The sequence below is a fragment of the Hemitrygon akajei genome, chromosome 14, assembly GCF_048418815.1.
Source record: "Hemitrygon akajei chromosome 14, sHemAka1.3, whole genome shotgun sequence".
NCBI lineage: Eukaryota > Metazoa > Chordata > Chondrichthyes > Myliobatiformes > Dasyatidae > Hemitrygon > Hemitrygon akajei.
Window position 1 is genome coordinate 101,039,093 of NC_133137.1, and position 17,772 is coordinate 101,056,864.

A 17,772-nucleotide genomic window follows, 5' to 3' on the forward strand; every position below is an offset into this window, starting at 1 on the left:
CACCACCTGAACCACAGCTCTCCACACCCTTCCCATTCATGTACTTCTCCACAGCCACTGGTGGCTTGAATCATGCAGATTTCATGAATCCACTGGTCTGGATTAATAGTACATAGAGTATCAGATCATCAGAAACTGGAATTAAAAATTAACAATTGCTAAATGTTAATTAGAAGCTATTAAGGACCCCTATCACCCATGACATGCTGTCTTCTCATTACCACCATCAAAGAAGATGTACAGGAGCCTGAAGACACACCACACAGTGATTTAAGGAACAACTTCTTCCCTCAAACATCAAATTTTTGAATGGACAATGAACTCATGAACACTACCTCACTATTTTTGCTCTCTTTTTGAACTCATTTTTTTTTACTTATTTGTTATTTTAACTTATAGCACATTTTATATATTGCACAGTACTGCAACCGCAAAACAACAAATTTCACAGCATATGTCAGTAATAAAAAAACTTATTCAGCTATCACTTTATAAACATGAATTCATTACTTTGGTCTGATGAACTTTCTTTCAATATAGTCAAATGATAGCTTTAATCTTGTACCAGCTTTAATAAATAAACATAACTATTAAACTCCTTCAGAGTGACAGTAATTGGCGTATCTGATTCTTGACTTTTACCATTTGTACTTTTCTTTCATTAATAAGGGGCTTATCTTCCAAAGAAACACACAAGCTTCCAACTCCAAAGGGATTTCCACTAAATATTAATGCATCTTGCTAGGTTCTAGCTGACCTTGGTTGCGATGCTCAGAATTTATTGTTATTGTACATTTCCTTCACATTTCCTTGCTCTTACTGCAACACTTTTAAATCAATGCATATAGCATTTTGTTTATGGAACAGAGATATTATTGTAACCCAACGAGGTTCTAATACTTTCACCAGTCACCTCCTTTTCACCACTATTCATTTTTGGATCACCGCATCAGCCTTTGCCTTCTATTGTCATTTGGAATTCAATAATTCAACAGTTTCAGATAATCACCCTTTCCTCCTCGTGATAATTCAGAAACAAGTTATTTACTTTAATATGAATTCAGCTTCTCTCTGTCCATGGCTGCTTTCTGACTAAGCATTTCCGAATATTCTGAATAAGCATTTTCAACATCTCTTCCAAATTTCTAGCAACTGCAGTGCTTTGTATCTTACAGCTTCTCACTTTAGCCCTCACGCAGCCACAGTGTAATTCAGCACAGAATCATCTCGTCCACATTATCCATAATGCCCACCAAGTCCCAGTTGCTTACAATTGGCCCATTTCCCTCCAAACGTTTCCCATCCATATGCTCATCCAAATGTCTTTTAAATGTTTTAGTCTTCTAAACTTGATTGCCTCTATTTATACCACCTTCAGACAGATTGTCTATCGTAGCAAGCATTCACACCTTTTCTTGGCTGGCACCAGCACCATTTGTGTCACCTGGATTCTCTCGGTCTTCACCTCAATCCTTCCCTATAACACACTCGCTTTCTCACTTTATCTGTTCTGGTGAAAGGTCAGCAAACATAAATGAGATAAAAATAAACTGCTGGAGGAACTCAGCGGGTCAGGCAGCATCTGTGAAGGCAAAGGGATAGGGTTAAGCCTCAGGACTCCACAGATGCTGTTTGACCCAGCAGTTTATATTTTGCTCCATATTCTAGAATCTATGGTCTGTCGTGTCTTCTTAAATGTAACCCCCCCACTTTTTTTGTCAGCTGAGGCTCCCAGGCTGCTGAATATTGTCAATATTTTCTTTTTTTTCCAGATTTCTAGGATCTACACATTTTTACCTTTTGAATCCCCATATTAATTCTGTGTCAAAGCATACTGAAAAAAGACTTCCTGACTTAACTATGCCAGGCAGCATCTGTGGAGCGGAATAAATGGTTGTCAATCCTGATGAAGGGCTTTGGCCCAAAATATCAACCATTGATTCCCCTCATTGGATGCTGAGTTTCTCTGGGGGGAGGGGGGGGGAAGAGAGAGAGGGGGGAAGAGAGAGAGAGAGAGAGAGAGAGAGAGAGAGAGAGAGAGAGAGAGTGTGTGTGTGTGTGTGTGTGTGAATGTGCTGTTTCCAGCACAATGATACGAAAACAGTTTACCACTACACAGTCCACCTCTGGCTCAGTGCTGACTTGCCCTATAATAAAACAACTTGAATTGTAAAATAACAGAACGCTTACAACACAGGAGAAGGCCCTCGTGTCCACACTGCCACTCAGAGCATTTCTCCCTCAACACATTGGCCTGTTTTCCAAACCAATATAATTTCTATTAACTATAAAATACCCAATTTCCCCAAGAAAGGCACAAAAGTGTCTACCCGTGCCACATCAATAGGCAGTGCAAAATTAATTTTAATCACGTTATCTAAAAATTTACCTCATGTCGCTCATCTTTTTTTCTCCTTTGCTTTATTCCTCTGGGACCTCTCCAAGAACTTCCCACTATCCACTCTGTGCAAACCCATTGTCATTTCATATCAAATTTCCCCTCAGCCTTCTCTATTCCACAACCAGTCTTCTCTAATCTGTCCGTGTAACTCCAGTACCTCATTGAAGGAATGTGTCTAATAAAGCTTTTCAGGACCCTCTCTAGAACTTCCATTCTTCTTACAACTTGATGACCAGAACTGAGCATAAAACTCCAGCTGAGGTCAGATCAGTAATTTATAAAGTTTCAGCATAACTTCTGTTTCCCCATATTTCAACTAACAAAATGTTGAATTGTCTGTATCAAATTACTTTCTCAACCTATTCTGCCATTTTCAATTATTTGTGCTGACATATCTCCTGGCCCCTCAATCTTTACACCAATTTTATTACAGAATTCTTTTTTCCCTCTTCTCATTCTACCTTACTTTCTCCTCACTAAATGTCACCTGCCACAAGTAAGCCCATTCCACCAGCTTGTTCATGTTATTTATTTACAATCTATCATTTTTCTCTTTGCAATACTGCCAAATTTTGAAATTGTGGCTTGCACTCTCAAATCGAGAGTATTGATTTAGATAAACAAAACAATGGCTTAAATATTGATCTCTGAAAACATAACTTCACCTTCCTCCAATCTGAAAAACGATCATTCATCACGACCCTCTCGTCTGTTTCTTTGTCAATTTTGCATGCTTTAAATGTGAAGCAACTTTGCTTGCAAGTCTATTATGTGGCAGTCCAGGGACATCACATCAACATCACTTTAAATGTAATTTGCACTCAATTAATTTGTGCTGGTTTGTCTTAATTAATCCATTTCCTCCAGGTGAGTGTTCATCCCCTTTCTGATCAACGTTCCAAAACATTTCCCCACTACCCCAAGATTCACTGATGGATCTGTAGTTCCTGGTCATCTTCACACCCTTTTTTGAGCAAAGCAGCAAAGCGTGCTGTTGTCCATCATGTGCTGCCATCTCCACACCCAAAGAATGTTGAAAAATTATGGTCTGTGCGACCCAGATTTCTTCCTGTGCTTCCCTCAAAGTCTCACAACGTATCCCATCTGGTCCTTCTTACATAAACAGTCAACTTTGCAAATATGCATATATTATTATAGACAATAGGTGCAGAAGTAGACCATTCGGCCCTTCGAGCCTGCACCGCCATTTTGAGATCATGGCTGATCATCTACTATCAATACCCGGTTCCTGCCTTGTCCCCATATCCCTTGATTCCCCTATCCATAAGATACCTATCTAGTTCCTTCTTGAAAGCATCCAGAGAATTGGCCTCCACTACCTTCCGAGGCAGTGCATTCCAGACTCCCACAACTCTCTGGGAGAAGAAGTTTTTCCTTAACTCAGTCCTAAATGACCTACCCCTTATTCTCAAACCATGCCCTCTGGTACTGGACTCTCCCAGCATCTGGAACATATTTCCTGCCTGTATCTTGTCCAATCCCTTAATAATCTTATATGTTTCAATCAGATCCCTTCTCAATCTCCTTAATTCCAGCGTGTACAAGCCCAGTCTCTCTAACCTCTCTGCGTAAGACAGTCCGGACATCCCAGGAATTAACCTCGTGAATCTACGCTGCACTTCCTCTACAGCCAGGATGTCCTTCCTTAACCCTGGAGACCAAAACTGTACACAATACTCCAGGTGTGGTCTCACCAGGGCTCTGTACAAATGCAAGAGGATATCCTTGCTCTTGTACTCAATTCCCTTTGTAATAAAGGCCAACATTCCATTAGCCTTCTTCACTGCCTTCTGCACTTGCTCATTCACCTTCAGTGACTGATGAACAAGGACTCCTAGATCTCCTTGTACTGCTCCCTTACCTAACTCTACACTGTTCAGATAATAATCTGCCTTCCTGTTCTTACTCCCAAAGTGGATAACCTCACACTTATTCACATTAAACGTCATCTGCCAAGTATCTGCCCACTCACCCAGCCTATCCAAGTCACCCTGAATTCTCCTAACATCCTCATCACATGTCACACTGCCACCCAGCTTAGTATCATCAGCAAATTTGCTGATGTTATTCTCAATGCCTTCATCTAAATTGTTGACGTAAATTGTAAACAGCTGTGGTCCCAATACCGAGTCCTGTGGCACCCCACTAGTCACCACCTGCCATTCCGAGAAACACCCATTCACCGCTACCCTTTGCTTTCTATCTGCCAACCAGTTTTCTATCCATGTCAATGTCTTCCCCCCAATGCCATGAGCTTTGATTTGAATATATTTATGATTTATATAATTTCTGCACAGCCTCTCATTTGTCTACTCCTTCATTAACACTTTGAAAATACGCCTTCCATGGCAGAGACAGACACAAAGATCTTTAACAGTGCTGTTAAAAAGTGTTCTTCATTAATACTTACTCCTTCCATGGCAGAGACAGACACAAAGATCTTTAACAGTGCTGTTGGCATTCATAAGTTCTCACTTTTTGCCCCTAATAGGCCTCACTCCTCTTTTCCATATTTATATGCTTTTAAAACATTTTTGGATTCCTATTTATGCTCAAAGATAGCATTGGTAACAAAAATTTTACTTCCTGAATAGTGTTAGATATATCTTATGGATTTTGGGCTGCTGATCATGAAAATCACCATGAAATTTCCCTATCACACACCATTTAAAAAATCATCTTTATTTGTTAATTCAATTCAGAATTCAAGTCAATTAAAATATTGCCCATAATATAAGCCGAAAAGTTTTCTATCTTATCCAGCACTGCCTGGGTGTGCTTAGGCAGGGCGGATGCTGAATGATAGGACAGGTTTTAGAAAGGCAATAAACTTCTGTGAAGGATTTTGATATTTAGACAGATGTTTCCCAGAATTACTGATGCCAAGATTAAGGAAAACACTTTTGTTGATCCAAAAATCAAACAGGTCATCAGTGAGAGGCAATTCAAAGAACTTCTAGTGGGACCAGAGAAAATATTGTGGAAGGCATTCAAGGATGTTGGTGAAAAATTTCTTGGCAACTACAGGGCATCAGACTATGTGGAGCTGGTTGACAACATGCTTCAAGCATACAAAACTATGAAGTGCAAACATGTCACGAAAGATTCAGTTTCTGCATTTCTATTTAGACTTCTTCCTTGCAAATCTTGGCACTGTCAGTGATGAACATGGTGAAAGGTTTCACCAGGACATTGTGGCTATCAGAAACGGTATCAGGGCAAATGGAACCCCCCAATGCTGGCTGATTATTTTTGGGCACTTAAGCGAGAAGCCTCAGATAGAGTACAAACAAAAATCAATAAAATATTTTTACCTTAGATGTAAAGCATCAGCACAATTATGCAATTAAATGCATTACATTCAATAGAAGTTAATTTCTTGTTTCTCCAAATTCCTATATGATACAAGTAGTCTGAAATTATATTTGTGTTCAGCTTCAAGTGGCCCATCATAAACAAAAAAAAAATCTTATGGAAGCATCACTCTCAAAAATAAAATGCTGTTCACTGTAGTCTTTTCTCAGATACTTTCTTATTTTAACTCTCACTTCCTTTCAAATTCCTTTCTAATCAACGCACACAAAATGCTGGAGGAACTCAGCAGGTCAGGCAGCATCTAGACTCTAAGTCTAATTTAGAAACCATAGGAAATTTTATCATACACTATTAAATCTAATACTGTATCTCATCAGCAGCTTCATATTCCCCCAAGGTTATTCAAAATGGTTTAACAAGCTCTTGATCAGAACCATATTCTATGTGGAACTGGTTGAGAATAAATAAAGCTCAGTCTTTCATGATTTCTGATTTCCGTTCATCATTCTATCCCGCTGCCTCCCATGCTTCCTAAATAATGACATGTACACACTCAAATTAATTTTAGTTTTAGTCAGTGCTACTAAAACCATCAATAATTTAGTCTAGGGAAAAAATATTCATTTTGGCCTACAGGAGCTCATAATGATAATGGAAGAGGCCTTTAGTGCTGCGTTTCAGTCTTTAAAAAGGTCCTCTCTAGTGCTGTGCTGCTCGTTATCTGCAAATTCTATAAAAATTAATCTTATTGAATTACAAACTGAACTCATCAATGACAATCTGTGCAGAATTTACATTGCACAAAATGGTGCTTGGTTTTATGAATGCAAAGACACGCAAAATGCTTGTTGGGTCGGCAGCTGAAAAAGATTGAGCTGGCTTAATGGTGTAATCTGCAGTAAAGCTGGGAATAGATACTGTTAATCAATGCTTCCACTCACAGCAACAGCCACGATGTTCACTCACGGTGAAAGATTACAATTTTGTTTTTAATGATCTTAATATATTACAAAAATTATAAAGGACTGCCATGTTTAAAAGTGGTTTTACAGGCCAGTCACAGTAACAGAAACTTCCTCTCATAACTAATGAACAAGATCTTCCGCGTGTTAAGTGTCAACATATATTAATTGAATTATAAACACTATTATTTTTAGTGTTCTGGAGGTTTTACAAGATATAGGGGAGAAAGAATGACATGAGTGTTAATTTTGAACCAAGGGTTTCAAACTGCTTGGAACAAGCTTAGAGTTGAGATCCAGAGTAAATTGGACTTGAAGCATTACCAGACTACCAAGATATATTAACATGTGGCAAACATCAATGAAATGTTGCTTTAACTGTTGTGAAGCAGTAGAAAGAGGTTGAGTGATGGAGATTTTTGAATTCCAGAAATTAGCTTCGAGGTTCAATGTGTTAAGCATTCCGGGATGCTCTTCTGCACACCATTGTGGTAACGTGTGGTTATTTGAGTTACTGTCGCCTTCCTGTCAGCTTGAACCAATGTGGCCATTCTCCTCTGACCTCTCTCATTGACAAGGTGTTTTCACACACAGAACTGCCGCTCACTGGATGTTTTTATTTTTCTCACCATTCTCTTCACTTGTTTTGTGCATGCCAAACCAAGCCAAAGCCAGGCAGTGAGCTGGCTGTCCTGTCCCGAAACTAAATGACAAAATTCTGAAAAGCTATGATCTGGAGTAGCAACATTGACTGGGAAGAGTTACAAGAGTCTTAGGTCACAGACTCCAGGTTCAGGAACAATTATTATCCTTCAACCATAGGGCTCCTGAACTAGCATGGTTAACTTCACTCACCTCAGTTCTGATTCTACAACCTACAGACTCACTTTCAAGGACTCTACAACTCATATTGTCCGTATTATTTATTTCTTTATGATTTTTTTTGTATTTACACAGATTAACTTCTTTTTCACATTGGTTATTTGTCAGTCTTTGTGTGTAGTTTTTCATTGATTCTGTTGTATCTCTTCGTTGAACTGTGAATGAAGGGTAGTGCATGGTGACACGTATGCACTTTGATAATAACTTTACTTTGAACTTGGAACAGCTCATCTCTCATATATTTTTGTTTAGGCTTCTAATGTTGTGCAGTGAATCAGAAAGTTCAAAAATTATTGTTTTTTATTGGTGTTGATGTCTGACTGATGGAGAAATCGCAAATTGAACCCACACCAGCAACTTGATATTAACGCCATTTAGATGGAAGATGTATTTTAGCTTTTTATGCCATTCAAGGAGAAAGTAAAGATAGATGGGGTACCTTCATTTTTTTAATAATACTCTGCCAGGAATGGTGATAGAGGTAAATACAATTAGGGGCATTTAAGGAACTCTCAGACACATGGATGAAAGGAAATCGGAGAGCTATATGGGAAGAAAGGGCTATATTGATCTTAGAATAGGTTAAAAGGTTGGCACAACATTGTAGGCGGAAGGACCTGTACTGTGTTCTATGTTCATCTCAGGATATATCAAATCTCACCACTGTCTACTAAATGCATTGGAAATGTGCTTGCATTGCTGCAAAAGATAAACTACAGATAATTTATACACAGTGGGTTCTATAAATATCAGTAAGGCGATCAGTTAATCTGTGTCAGTGGTGTTGGCTGAGGGATGAATATTGGCTTTGCATTAAATAGTGCTATGAGAAGTTCTACATGCAAGTGAACAAACAAATATTGCTTTTAAGTTTATCGTATCTCCAAAAGACAGCACACTACAAAATAAAACTGTTTATTTATGGACTTGTTGTACACCTGAATGAAACTCCATTGCATTTCATCATGTTGCTCCCCAAACACAAGTCTAACGACACTTCAGCACAGCATTAGATTTGATAATTCAACCAGGTGAATGATTGCAGTGCTCTGATTACTAGAAATTCCACCATATTTTCCTGGATAACACAAGTGAAATTTGCTGCTTATTTCTAAACTGATTTTTTTAAAATTTGGAGTTAGAGTACATAATGGGAAAAGGCCCTTCTGGCCCAACAAGCCTGCAGCACCCAATTACACATGTGATCAATTAACCTAATAACTCATATGCCTTTGGAAGTCAGCAGGAAACCAGAGCAAACTCATACAGTCATGGGGAGTACAAACTCCTCACAGACTGCAGTGGAACTAAACCTGGGTTACCAGGGCTGTAAGTGTTATGTTAACTGTTAAGCAACCGCAGCCCAATTTTCCTAGCATGAAAGATGCACACAGTGGCCATTTTATTAGGTACACCTGTATGTTAATGGAAATGTCTAATCAGCCGATCATCTGGCAGCAATTCAATGCGTAAAAGCATACAGACATGATCACAAGGTTCAGTTGTTCAGACCGAACATCAGGATGGGGAAGAAATGTGATCTAAATGACTTTGACTGTGGAATAATTCCTGGTGCCAGGTGGGGAGGTTTGGGTATCTCAGAAACCACTGACCACCTGGGGTTTTCACACACAACAGTCTCTAGAGTTTATAGAGAATGATGCGAAAACAGAGAAAAATCTAATGAGTGGCAGTTCTGTGGGCAAAACCAACTTGCCAATGAGAGAGATCAGTGGAGTATGGCCAAACTTGTCCAAGCTGACAGGAAGGCAAAAGTAACTCAAGTAACCATGCATTACAACAGTGGTGCACAGAAGTGAATCTCTGAATGCACAACACGTGGACGGGTTACAGCAGGGGTTCCATTCCTGTACCTGATAAAGCGGTCACTGAGTGTATAATAGATCTCACATGAAATATTTTTGTATAGAACTTGCTTCATGTTGGACTAAAATATTAGACTTCATCAAATAATACATCTGTTGCTCTTCAGCAAGGAAGAAAACTGCTTTACGTAATCTGCCAACAAATGCTCTGATGTTTCGGCTGGTGGATTAGAATACAAAATGTACCTTTACAGAAAGGACATTTTACTTATCAATGATGAACCGCACAGTAGCGTCCCTCATGTTCTAAAACTGATAGAACACTTCACATAAATCACAGATTACAAAGTCAATCAATCAAAGCCAGTCGCGTTTACCTCCTACTGGTCCAAAACATCTTCAGCTATTTATCTCCTCTCTCAGAATTCATCAGGTAAAAACTCAGGAATAATGCTAAGGATTTAGAAAGTATTTATTTAATGTTATCAGCACTACGACTAAAATATTGCAGAATAATCCAGCTACATTATGCACATATGTCAATAAAAATGATATTTATATTGGAACGCTTCACAAGAGTGGAAAGTGGATGGAAAATGAAGGCGACAGGAAGTTTTCAAAAAGACACAGGGAAGCAATTTGTTTTTAAAAGGAGATTTTAAGAGGTATGGAGAGGAGCAGGAAAAGGGCAATTTAGAAAGAAACTCCACAAAGCAGGATGTACAAGAGCTGAAACAGTATTCTGAGAAATTAACTTTATTTATCTTTCACATGTACAGCGAAACACAAGATGCTGAGAGGCACTGATCGTGTGGATAGTCAGAGGCTTTTTCCCAGGGCTGAAATGTCTAACACAAGAGGGCACAGTTTTAAGGTGCTTGGAAGTAGGTACAGAGGAGATGTCAGGGGTAAGTCTTTTACGCAGAGAGTGGTGAGTGCATAGAATGGGCTGCTGGCGACGGTGGTGGAGGAGGGTACAATAGGGTCTTTTAAGAGACTCCTGGATAAGTACATGGAGCATAGAAAAATAGAGGGCTATGGGTAAACGTAGGTAATTTCCAAAGTAATGTTATGACCCCAGCCCCCTCCTTTGTGAGATTCGCAAGAGCCCTAGTCAAGGGGGGGGGGGGGGGGGGGGGGTCAAATGACCCAAGAGAGAGAGGGAGACGTGCTGAAGACCATGTTCCCCAGGGAAGCAGAACAAAGCGACTCTTTGACTATTGTCTTATGGAGACCACGTGAAAAGCCCTCGGGCAAAGTGGGCTGGTTGAGAGAGAGATCGCATCACCTGCAACCTGATTGACACCTGCGATCCCGTGAAGAAGTATAAAGGAGGGTCTGAGGGGGGGGGGGGACAACCCTCAGACGCACCAAGGAGACACCAAGGAAGCACGATACCGATTCCCGTGGGAGCGGGAAGCCATTTTGAAGGAAGCCACGTGCGTTAGATTCCGAATTTTGAATCTGTGGCTGGAACCAACGGAAGACCGCTTTTAACTAACAACGGGGAAGCCTGCTCCCCTGATTCCAAGGATTTGCTCCGTAAAGACATCGGGCAAGTGTTTATCCTTTCTCAACCATCTCTCTCTCTCCACAACGTGAAACCCCAGCGGTTCCCAAAAGGGAAAAGCCTGCAGACTTCTGAGTGACTCTTTATATTTCAATTGGACTCAGTATTATCCCCTAGACAACGAAAGAGCTTATTTCTGATTGATTATTACTATACCTGTGCTGTAGATTGAGTAGTGACGACTTATATTAGCTGAATGTTTGTATTAACCTTACTTTTGTGCCCCTTTATAGATAAAAACGTTTAAAAATAGTACCATCAGACTTCAGCAGACATATCTATCTTTGCTGGTAAGTGACTCAGTTACGGAGTTCGTAACAGTAAGTACATGCTTGGCACAGCCTGTATTGTGCTGTAGGTTTTCTATGTTTCTATGAAATATACAGTGAAGATGGGCAGTATGGTCAGTAACCAACTCAGTCCATGGATGTGCACAAGGCAGCCTACAACTTCTGGCACCAACACAGCACGCCCGCAACTTCCTACCCCTAACCCATATGTAATCTGGAGCACCCTGAGTAAACCTACACGGTCACAGAGAGAGGAGTCAACTGTCAGCAAAAGGAAGAATTGAAAGTATGCTGAAAGCTGTTCTCCAATCCTTATGAAGAAACATTGAACCTTCACCTCACTCCACAGCTGCTGCCTGATCTGCTAAGTTCCTCCAGCGTTTTGTGTGTGTTGCTCATGATTGCCAGCAACTACAGTCTCATGTTTCTAGACTGGAATTAGGTTGTGAGGACATTAAAGAAAAGATTAATCACAGTTGACCACAGCCCTGGAAATGAATGGAAATCATAAAAACTACAGGTGTCGGAAATCTGGGAAAAAAAACAACAAAATGTTGGAGACACTCAGTGGGTCAAAGGCCTTTGTTCAGCCCTGACGAAGGGTCTCGGCCTGAAGCGCCAACTCTTTATTCCTTTTCCATAGATGCTGCCTGACCTGCTGAGTTCCTCCAGCATTTTGTGTGTGTCATTCTCTATTTCCAGAATCTTTTGTGTTTATGAGCTACAGTTGCATAAGTCTGCAGTTTTGCTTACCCCATTATAAGAAAGACAATGTTAAACAGTTATGAGGATATTGCCAGGAGCAGAAGGCTTGAATTAAAGGGAGAGGTTGGCTAGTGTAGGTCTTTATCCCTTGGAAACTATGAGCATGTTTAAAATTATGAGAAGCACAGAAAAGGTGCATGGTACAGTCTTTTCCCAGTGTAGGGGAGTCCAAAACGTGGGTGCATAGATTTAGGACAAGAGGAGAAATATTGAAAAGTGACCTGATGGTCAACTTTCTCCATGCAAAGGGTGGTGAGTGTATGGAATGAGCCATCCAAGGAAATGGTTGAGGTAGAGACAATATGAAGAACTTGGATAGGTACATGGAGGGGTGGGGCTCAGAGAGTCACCAGTCAAACACAGGAAACTGGGACTAGCTGGGTGGGCAGCATGGTCAGTGTGCACTGTAGGACCTGTAGCCTGTAGCCGTGCTACATTGCTCTGAGTCTATAACACTTGAGCTTCAGATCCGTCAGCTCATGCCAGCTGCCACCCAGTGATCAAAAGCATAATCACAGATAGAAACCAACTGTGCTCTGGAAATGGTACCACATCATACAAGCCAGGACCAATAGGCTCTGGGACAGCTTCTTCCACCAGGCCATCAGACTGTTTAATTCATGCTGACGCAACTGCATTTCTATGTTATATTGACTGTCCTGTTGTATATAATATTTATTATAAATCACTATAAATTGCACATTTAGATGGAGACGTAACATGAAGATTTTTACTCTTCATGTATGTGAAGGATGTTAAGTAATAAAGTTAATTAATTCAATACAACGTGTTTACAAAGGATTGTGGTCACTGTCCAAGCTGGCCGCATTTGTGAAAGTTAAAGCTGCTGAAATCATAAATAAAACAATCAAAACATCAAGACAAGCAAGGATGCAAATTTGTCTTAAGTCATATAGCTTGTTTTAAATAGGAGCAGTATTTACTGGTTAGGTTTTAGAAAAGAATATTGGAAATATGCTGCTGTAGTTATACTCATTCAACATGCATGGAAGGAAGGGAATCGATAGAATGATATTTAGGAATAAAGTCCAAGAGGTGACTGCAGTCCAGCTCATTCACCAAACTGCTGGCCAGCACTCTGTGAATGTTCCTGTTATCCATCAACAGTGAAACATTAGCTCCTCTAGCATCTGGTGAAAAGAAATGATAGGGAAGTTTGACAAAATTTGTGCTGGCATCCTGAAGTCACAAGCAAGTAATTAAAATGCAAATAAAAGTTTTGGACTGCCTAGCACTAAAGACTTTTGGCTCTGAAAGTTATGGCTTAAATATTAGCCTCTGAACTGCTTATACTGCGGTTGCTCTGTGCAGCTTGAAACACGACAAAACTTCACAGAATGTGAAGAATCAGAGCAGAAATGGAACGAAAATGAGCCACATCAAATGGATTTATTCACTCCTTTAAGCTGTGAACATATTTAAAGGTTATCGCTTTGATTAAAGTAACGCACAAAATACATTCTTTGACAATGTGTGGTTTATGTGCTAACATTGTATAGTGCAATTTCTATTTTAAGAGGATTAAGAACATCAAGTTCTCTGAAACATCAAGGACTAGAAGTGCTTTAACAATGTCTCTTGTGTATACTATTTTAATAAAAACCATAGGTGAAAAGGAATTCACATCAAGTTTCAAGTTGAACAATAATTACAAGACACCAAGGATTAATAAACTGAGCACAAGTGAAGTTGAGTCACTATTACTTTGTAAACTTATTCATCATTTTATCAGATGATCTCATTAAACAAAGAACCTCCCACACATGGATATTGGAACACACCTAGTTCTTGATCAGAAACACAAACATATATGAAAGTCAAACATATTTAGTTTATTACAGCTCAGTGCATTGGAGTTCCGAGTTCCATTCCAGTGTCTTCTGCATGTCCTCCCCATGGAATATGCGGGTTTTCTCTGGGTCCTCCCGTTTCCTCCCATAGCCCAAAGACGAACCGGGTAGGTTAGTTAGTCATTGTAAATTGCCCCGTGATCAGGTTAGGGTTAAATTTGGGTTGCGGGTGTACAGCTTGATGGGCCAAAAGGACCTATTCAGCGCCATATATTTAAATAAATAAACAGATAGACTGACAGATAGGTAAGAAACACATTCCTTACCCGATTTTCCAGTCTGGACATCTGCTCCTTATAGTAAGCATTGAGCTTCTGCAGTTCTTCCTCTTTTTCTTTCAATTGCTTGATCTGAAAATCAAAGAGAGCAGCCAATTGTAATTTAGTGAATGAATAACATTGACACTATAGTATGACCACAAAACTTGTTTATTACTGAATCAGAATTGTGTACAACACCGTTACACTGGGCTATCCTGCACAGAAGGTCAGTTAAAGTCAGACAAATTTCATCAAGGCAATTAGCTCTTTTATAACATTACGATTTTAAAGACAGTTCAAAGCTGGTGAACAGCACTCTACTGTCCCCTGATGAAAGAACAGGAAATAATAACTCATTATTGCTTGCACTGGGACAAATGGCAGACAGTGTCTACTGTGGAAATATGAGCAAGAGAAATACAGTGAATGAAAAATGTTTCATATTGCATTGTTAGATGTAAACCTCCAAGAGGACCACAACTTTGTCATTGGGTTCCTCAATGACCTGGAGAGCTACTTTGGCCTGAGTCAGGGGTTTATGCTTTGACTCTTCGTAGGGTCACCCATGCTAAATGAGTCAAAGGATAGACACCAGACTAAGAGTCGTCTATCGGTCCTTCAGGTTTGCTGGGTTCAGCTCAGGATTAACAACCCTGACTGGTGAAACAAAATTTTTACGGAAGCAGCATGCGTGCAGCAGTATTCCTGAGCCTGCATTCGGGACTTGTGTGACTGATAGTTTTCACAACTATCAGGAAGCTACTGACATGACGAAGGAAGCCCTGAACACCGAAAGGGGCGATGGACCTTCACTGCTGCTCTAAACACCAGTGGTATAATGGGTCATAAGTAAGTCAGATGTAAAAATAATCTCTGAAAATCAAGTCAGGTGCCCATAACTCATTTTGAGAGACTGAACTGGAGGAATAACAGACGTCACTGTAGCATAGTGGTTGGTATGACGCTATTACAGCTCAGAGCATCGGAGTTCAATTCCAGCGTCCTCTGTAAGGAGTTTGTATGTCCTCCTCGTGGAACGTGTGGGTTTCCTCCAGGTGCTCCAATTTCTACCCACAGTTCAAAGTCGCAAGGATTAGTAGGTTAATTGGTCATTGTAAACTGTCTCGTGATTAGGCTAGGATTAAATTAATGGGCTGTTGGTGGCATGGCTCAAGGAGTCAGAAGGGCCAATTTTGCATTGTATCTCCAAAAAATATAAATAAAATAAAAAATTGCAGAGCAAATGAGTAGTTGCGAAACTACTAATTAACCAACTTCACTAATCACTTCACTTAGATTAGCTGCTGGTTAATTCAAATCTTGAAGGCACAATGACTTCTCTGCAGACAATTCTGATAGATGCCGACATTTTTTGACCAAAAGCTAGCAAAAACACTTAACTATATTCTTCTATAACTGTAAAATAACTATTTGTCTTTTTAAATCAAATACATTTCCCCCTGTGAAATAATCTTAAGAGTATACTGTTGTTTTACTTTTGCTCTCAATGTCCTTCAAGGCACTATAATGACTTCTGCGAAACTTGAGAGTCTTTTGATGAATCCTTTATGAAGTAGCTGCTGCTAGGAATATAGATGCCCTAATAATACTCTGAAGCAATGTCTTCTATAATGAACAAACCCTACACATCCTTTGTGGAGAGAATGATGGAGTGAACTTGAAGTAGAATCATCTCCCTTATTTACTCTTAATTTTTCATCTTCAGAAACAATGAATGTCTTGACAATTTAGCTTTGTGGGAAGGAGAAAATTCCAGTTTTGTCATTATTTAGTGTTTCGACTTCATGAGTTTTGTAACACAAGTTCATTAACTAATTTCATAAACCACAACCTAACTTAAATTTCACCCTGTTCCATATACAATGGATTCTGGTTAATTGGGATAAATCAGGACCAGTACATTTTGGCCCAATTAATGGCTGGGCCAATTAAGTGGCTGTCCCAATTAGCCAAAGTTACATGGAAACAGTTAAAAGGTATAAAAAGATAAACTACCATTTAACTGAGTTTAAATCAAATACAGAACAGATTAGAATATTACCAATAACACTACAGTACTATAAAACTGTGTAATAGTTCCTAGTAGTCTTCAACAGAGGATTTCATTCAGTGCACTGTTGTGTTCTTTTGATTGACTGTAAATGAACAACATTAGGGCAGACACCTCATACAAAGAATGGACTGCCTTCATACAATCCTTTCAACAATTGCATCTTCCAAATCTTCATTTTCATTGTAACATTCAAGGTAATTGTCAATACCTTTACGGTCTTCATAGCTCCTAACCTGAAGTAGTATTGTGTACAGTTCTGGTCACCGAATTATAGGAAAGATATCAATAAATTAGAGAGAGTGCAGAGACGATTTACTAGGATGTTACCTGGGTTTCAGCACTTAAGTTACAGAGAAAGGTTGAACAAGTTAGGTCTCTATTCATTGGAGCGTAGAAGGTTGAGGGGGGATTTGATCAAGGTATTTAAAATTTTGAGAGGGATAGATAGAGTTGACGTGAATAGGCTGTTTCCATTGAGAGTAGGGGAGATTCAAACGAGAGGACATGATTTGAGAGTTAGGGGGCAAAAGTTTAAGGGAAACACGAGGGGGTATTTCTTTACTCAGAGAGTGATAGCTGTGTGGAATGAGCTTCCTGTAGAAGTAGTAGAGGCCAGTTCAGTTGTGTCATTTAAGGTAAAATTGGATAGGTATATGGACAGGAAAGGAGTGGAGGGTTATGGGCTGAGTGCGGGTAGGTGGGACTAGGTGAGATTAAGAGTTCGGCACGGACTAGGAGGGCCGGAATGGCCTGTTTCCGTGCTGTGATTGTTATATGGTTATATGGTAAAATAATTTCATTTTCACTCCTTAATGCTTGAAACCGCAGTGAGCATAACAGTTTCGAATTGTCTTACTGCTTATCCCTTACAAACTATCAGTGACAAAAATCACTGCATTTTGAACATAAACACACGTAACTGTTGTTATTTAAGAACTGTTTGCTCTATGTATGGTGTAGTGTCATGCAAGTGCATGCAACTAACTCGAGTTAAAAACTGCTCGGCAACAGTATCCTGTCCCAATTAAGCAGCATAGTGTCCCAAATAAATAAAGGAAATCCCAGCTATTTTCTCAATTAGTTTTTGTTCTTTATAATTTGTCCCAAATAAGCAGCTGCCCCGATTAACCAATGGCCCAATTAACTGGTATTATAATTGCAAAATGTTAGGGTGCGGCTCTACAAGATAACGAAAACCAATAGCTCAAAGTGTCTCCTGGAAGCTAGAACAGCACTACAAGCTTTCTAATTAAAGGTAAATTACTCTTTTGCCAAGAAATTATATGACCTCAGATAGGTTGTACAGATTTATGTATTATCCAAAGATGAGATAGAGCTTTTGGATTGACTTAAATGGGGATCAGAATTGAAAAATATATGGAATGTAGGGTTAGATTGATCTTAGAGTAGATTAAAGTCAGCACAACATTGTGGGCTGAAGGGCTTGTACCGTACTGTAAATGTTCTATTTTTTATGTAATAAAGCAGAGGAGTTGAGACCAATGCTCATCCAAAATAATGCTGTAGGTGATATG

The 17,772-nt window shown here is 39.5% G+C and overlaps 1 protein-coding gene across 1 annotated transcript in view; it reads right to left on the bottom strand.

Moving 5' to 3' along the window:
- The window catches only part of chchd3a (coiled-coil-helix-coiled-coil-helix domain containing 3a), a 298,399-nt gene that overhangs the window by 75,838 nt on the left and 204,789 nt on the right, over positions 1-17,772 (bottom strand). Inside the window, exon 5 of the mRNA XM_073066790.1 lies at positions 14,170-14,253. Within this exon, the coding sequence (XP_072922891.1) occupies positions 14,170-14,253 (84 nt within the window). The remainder of the gene's footprint in view (positions 1-14,169; positions 14,254-17,772) is intronic.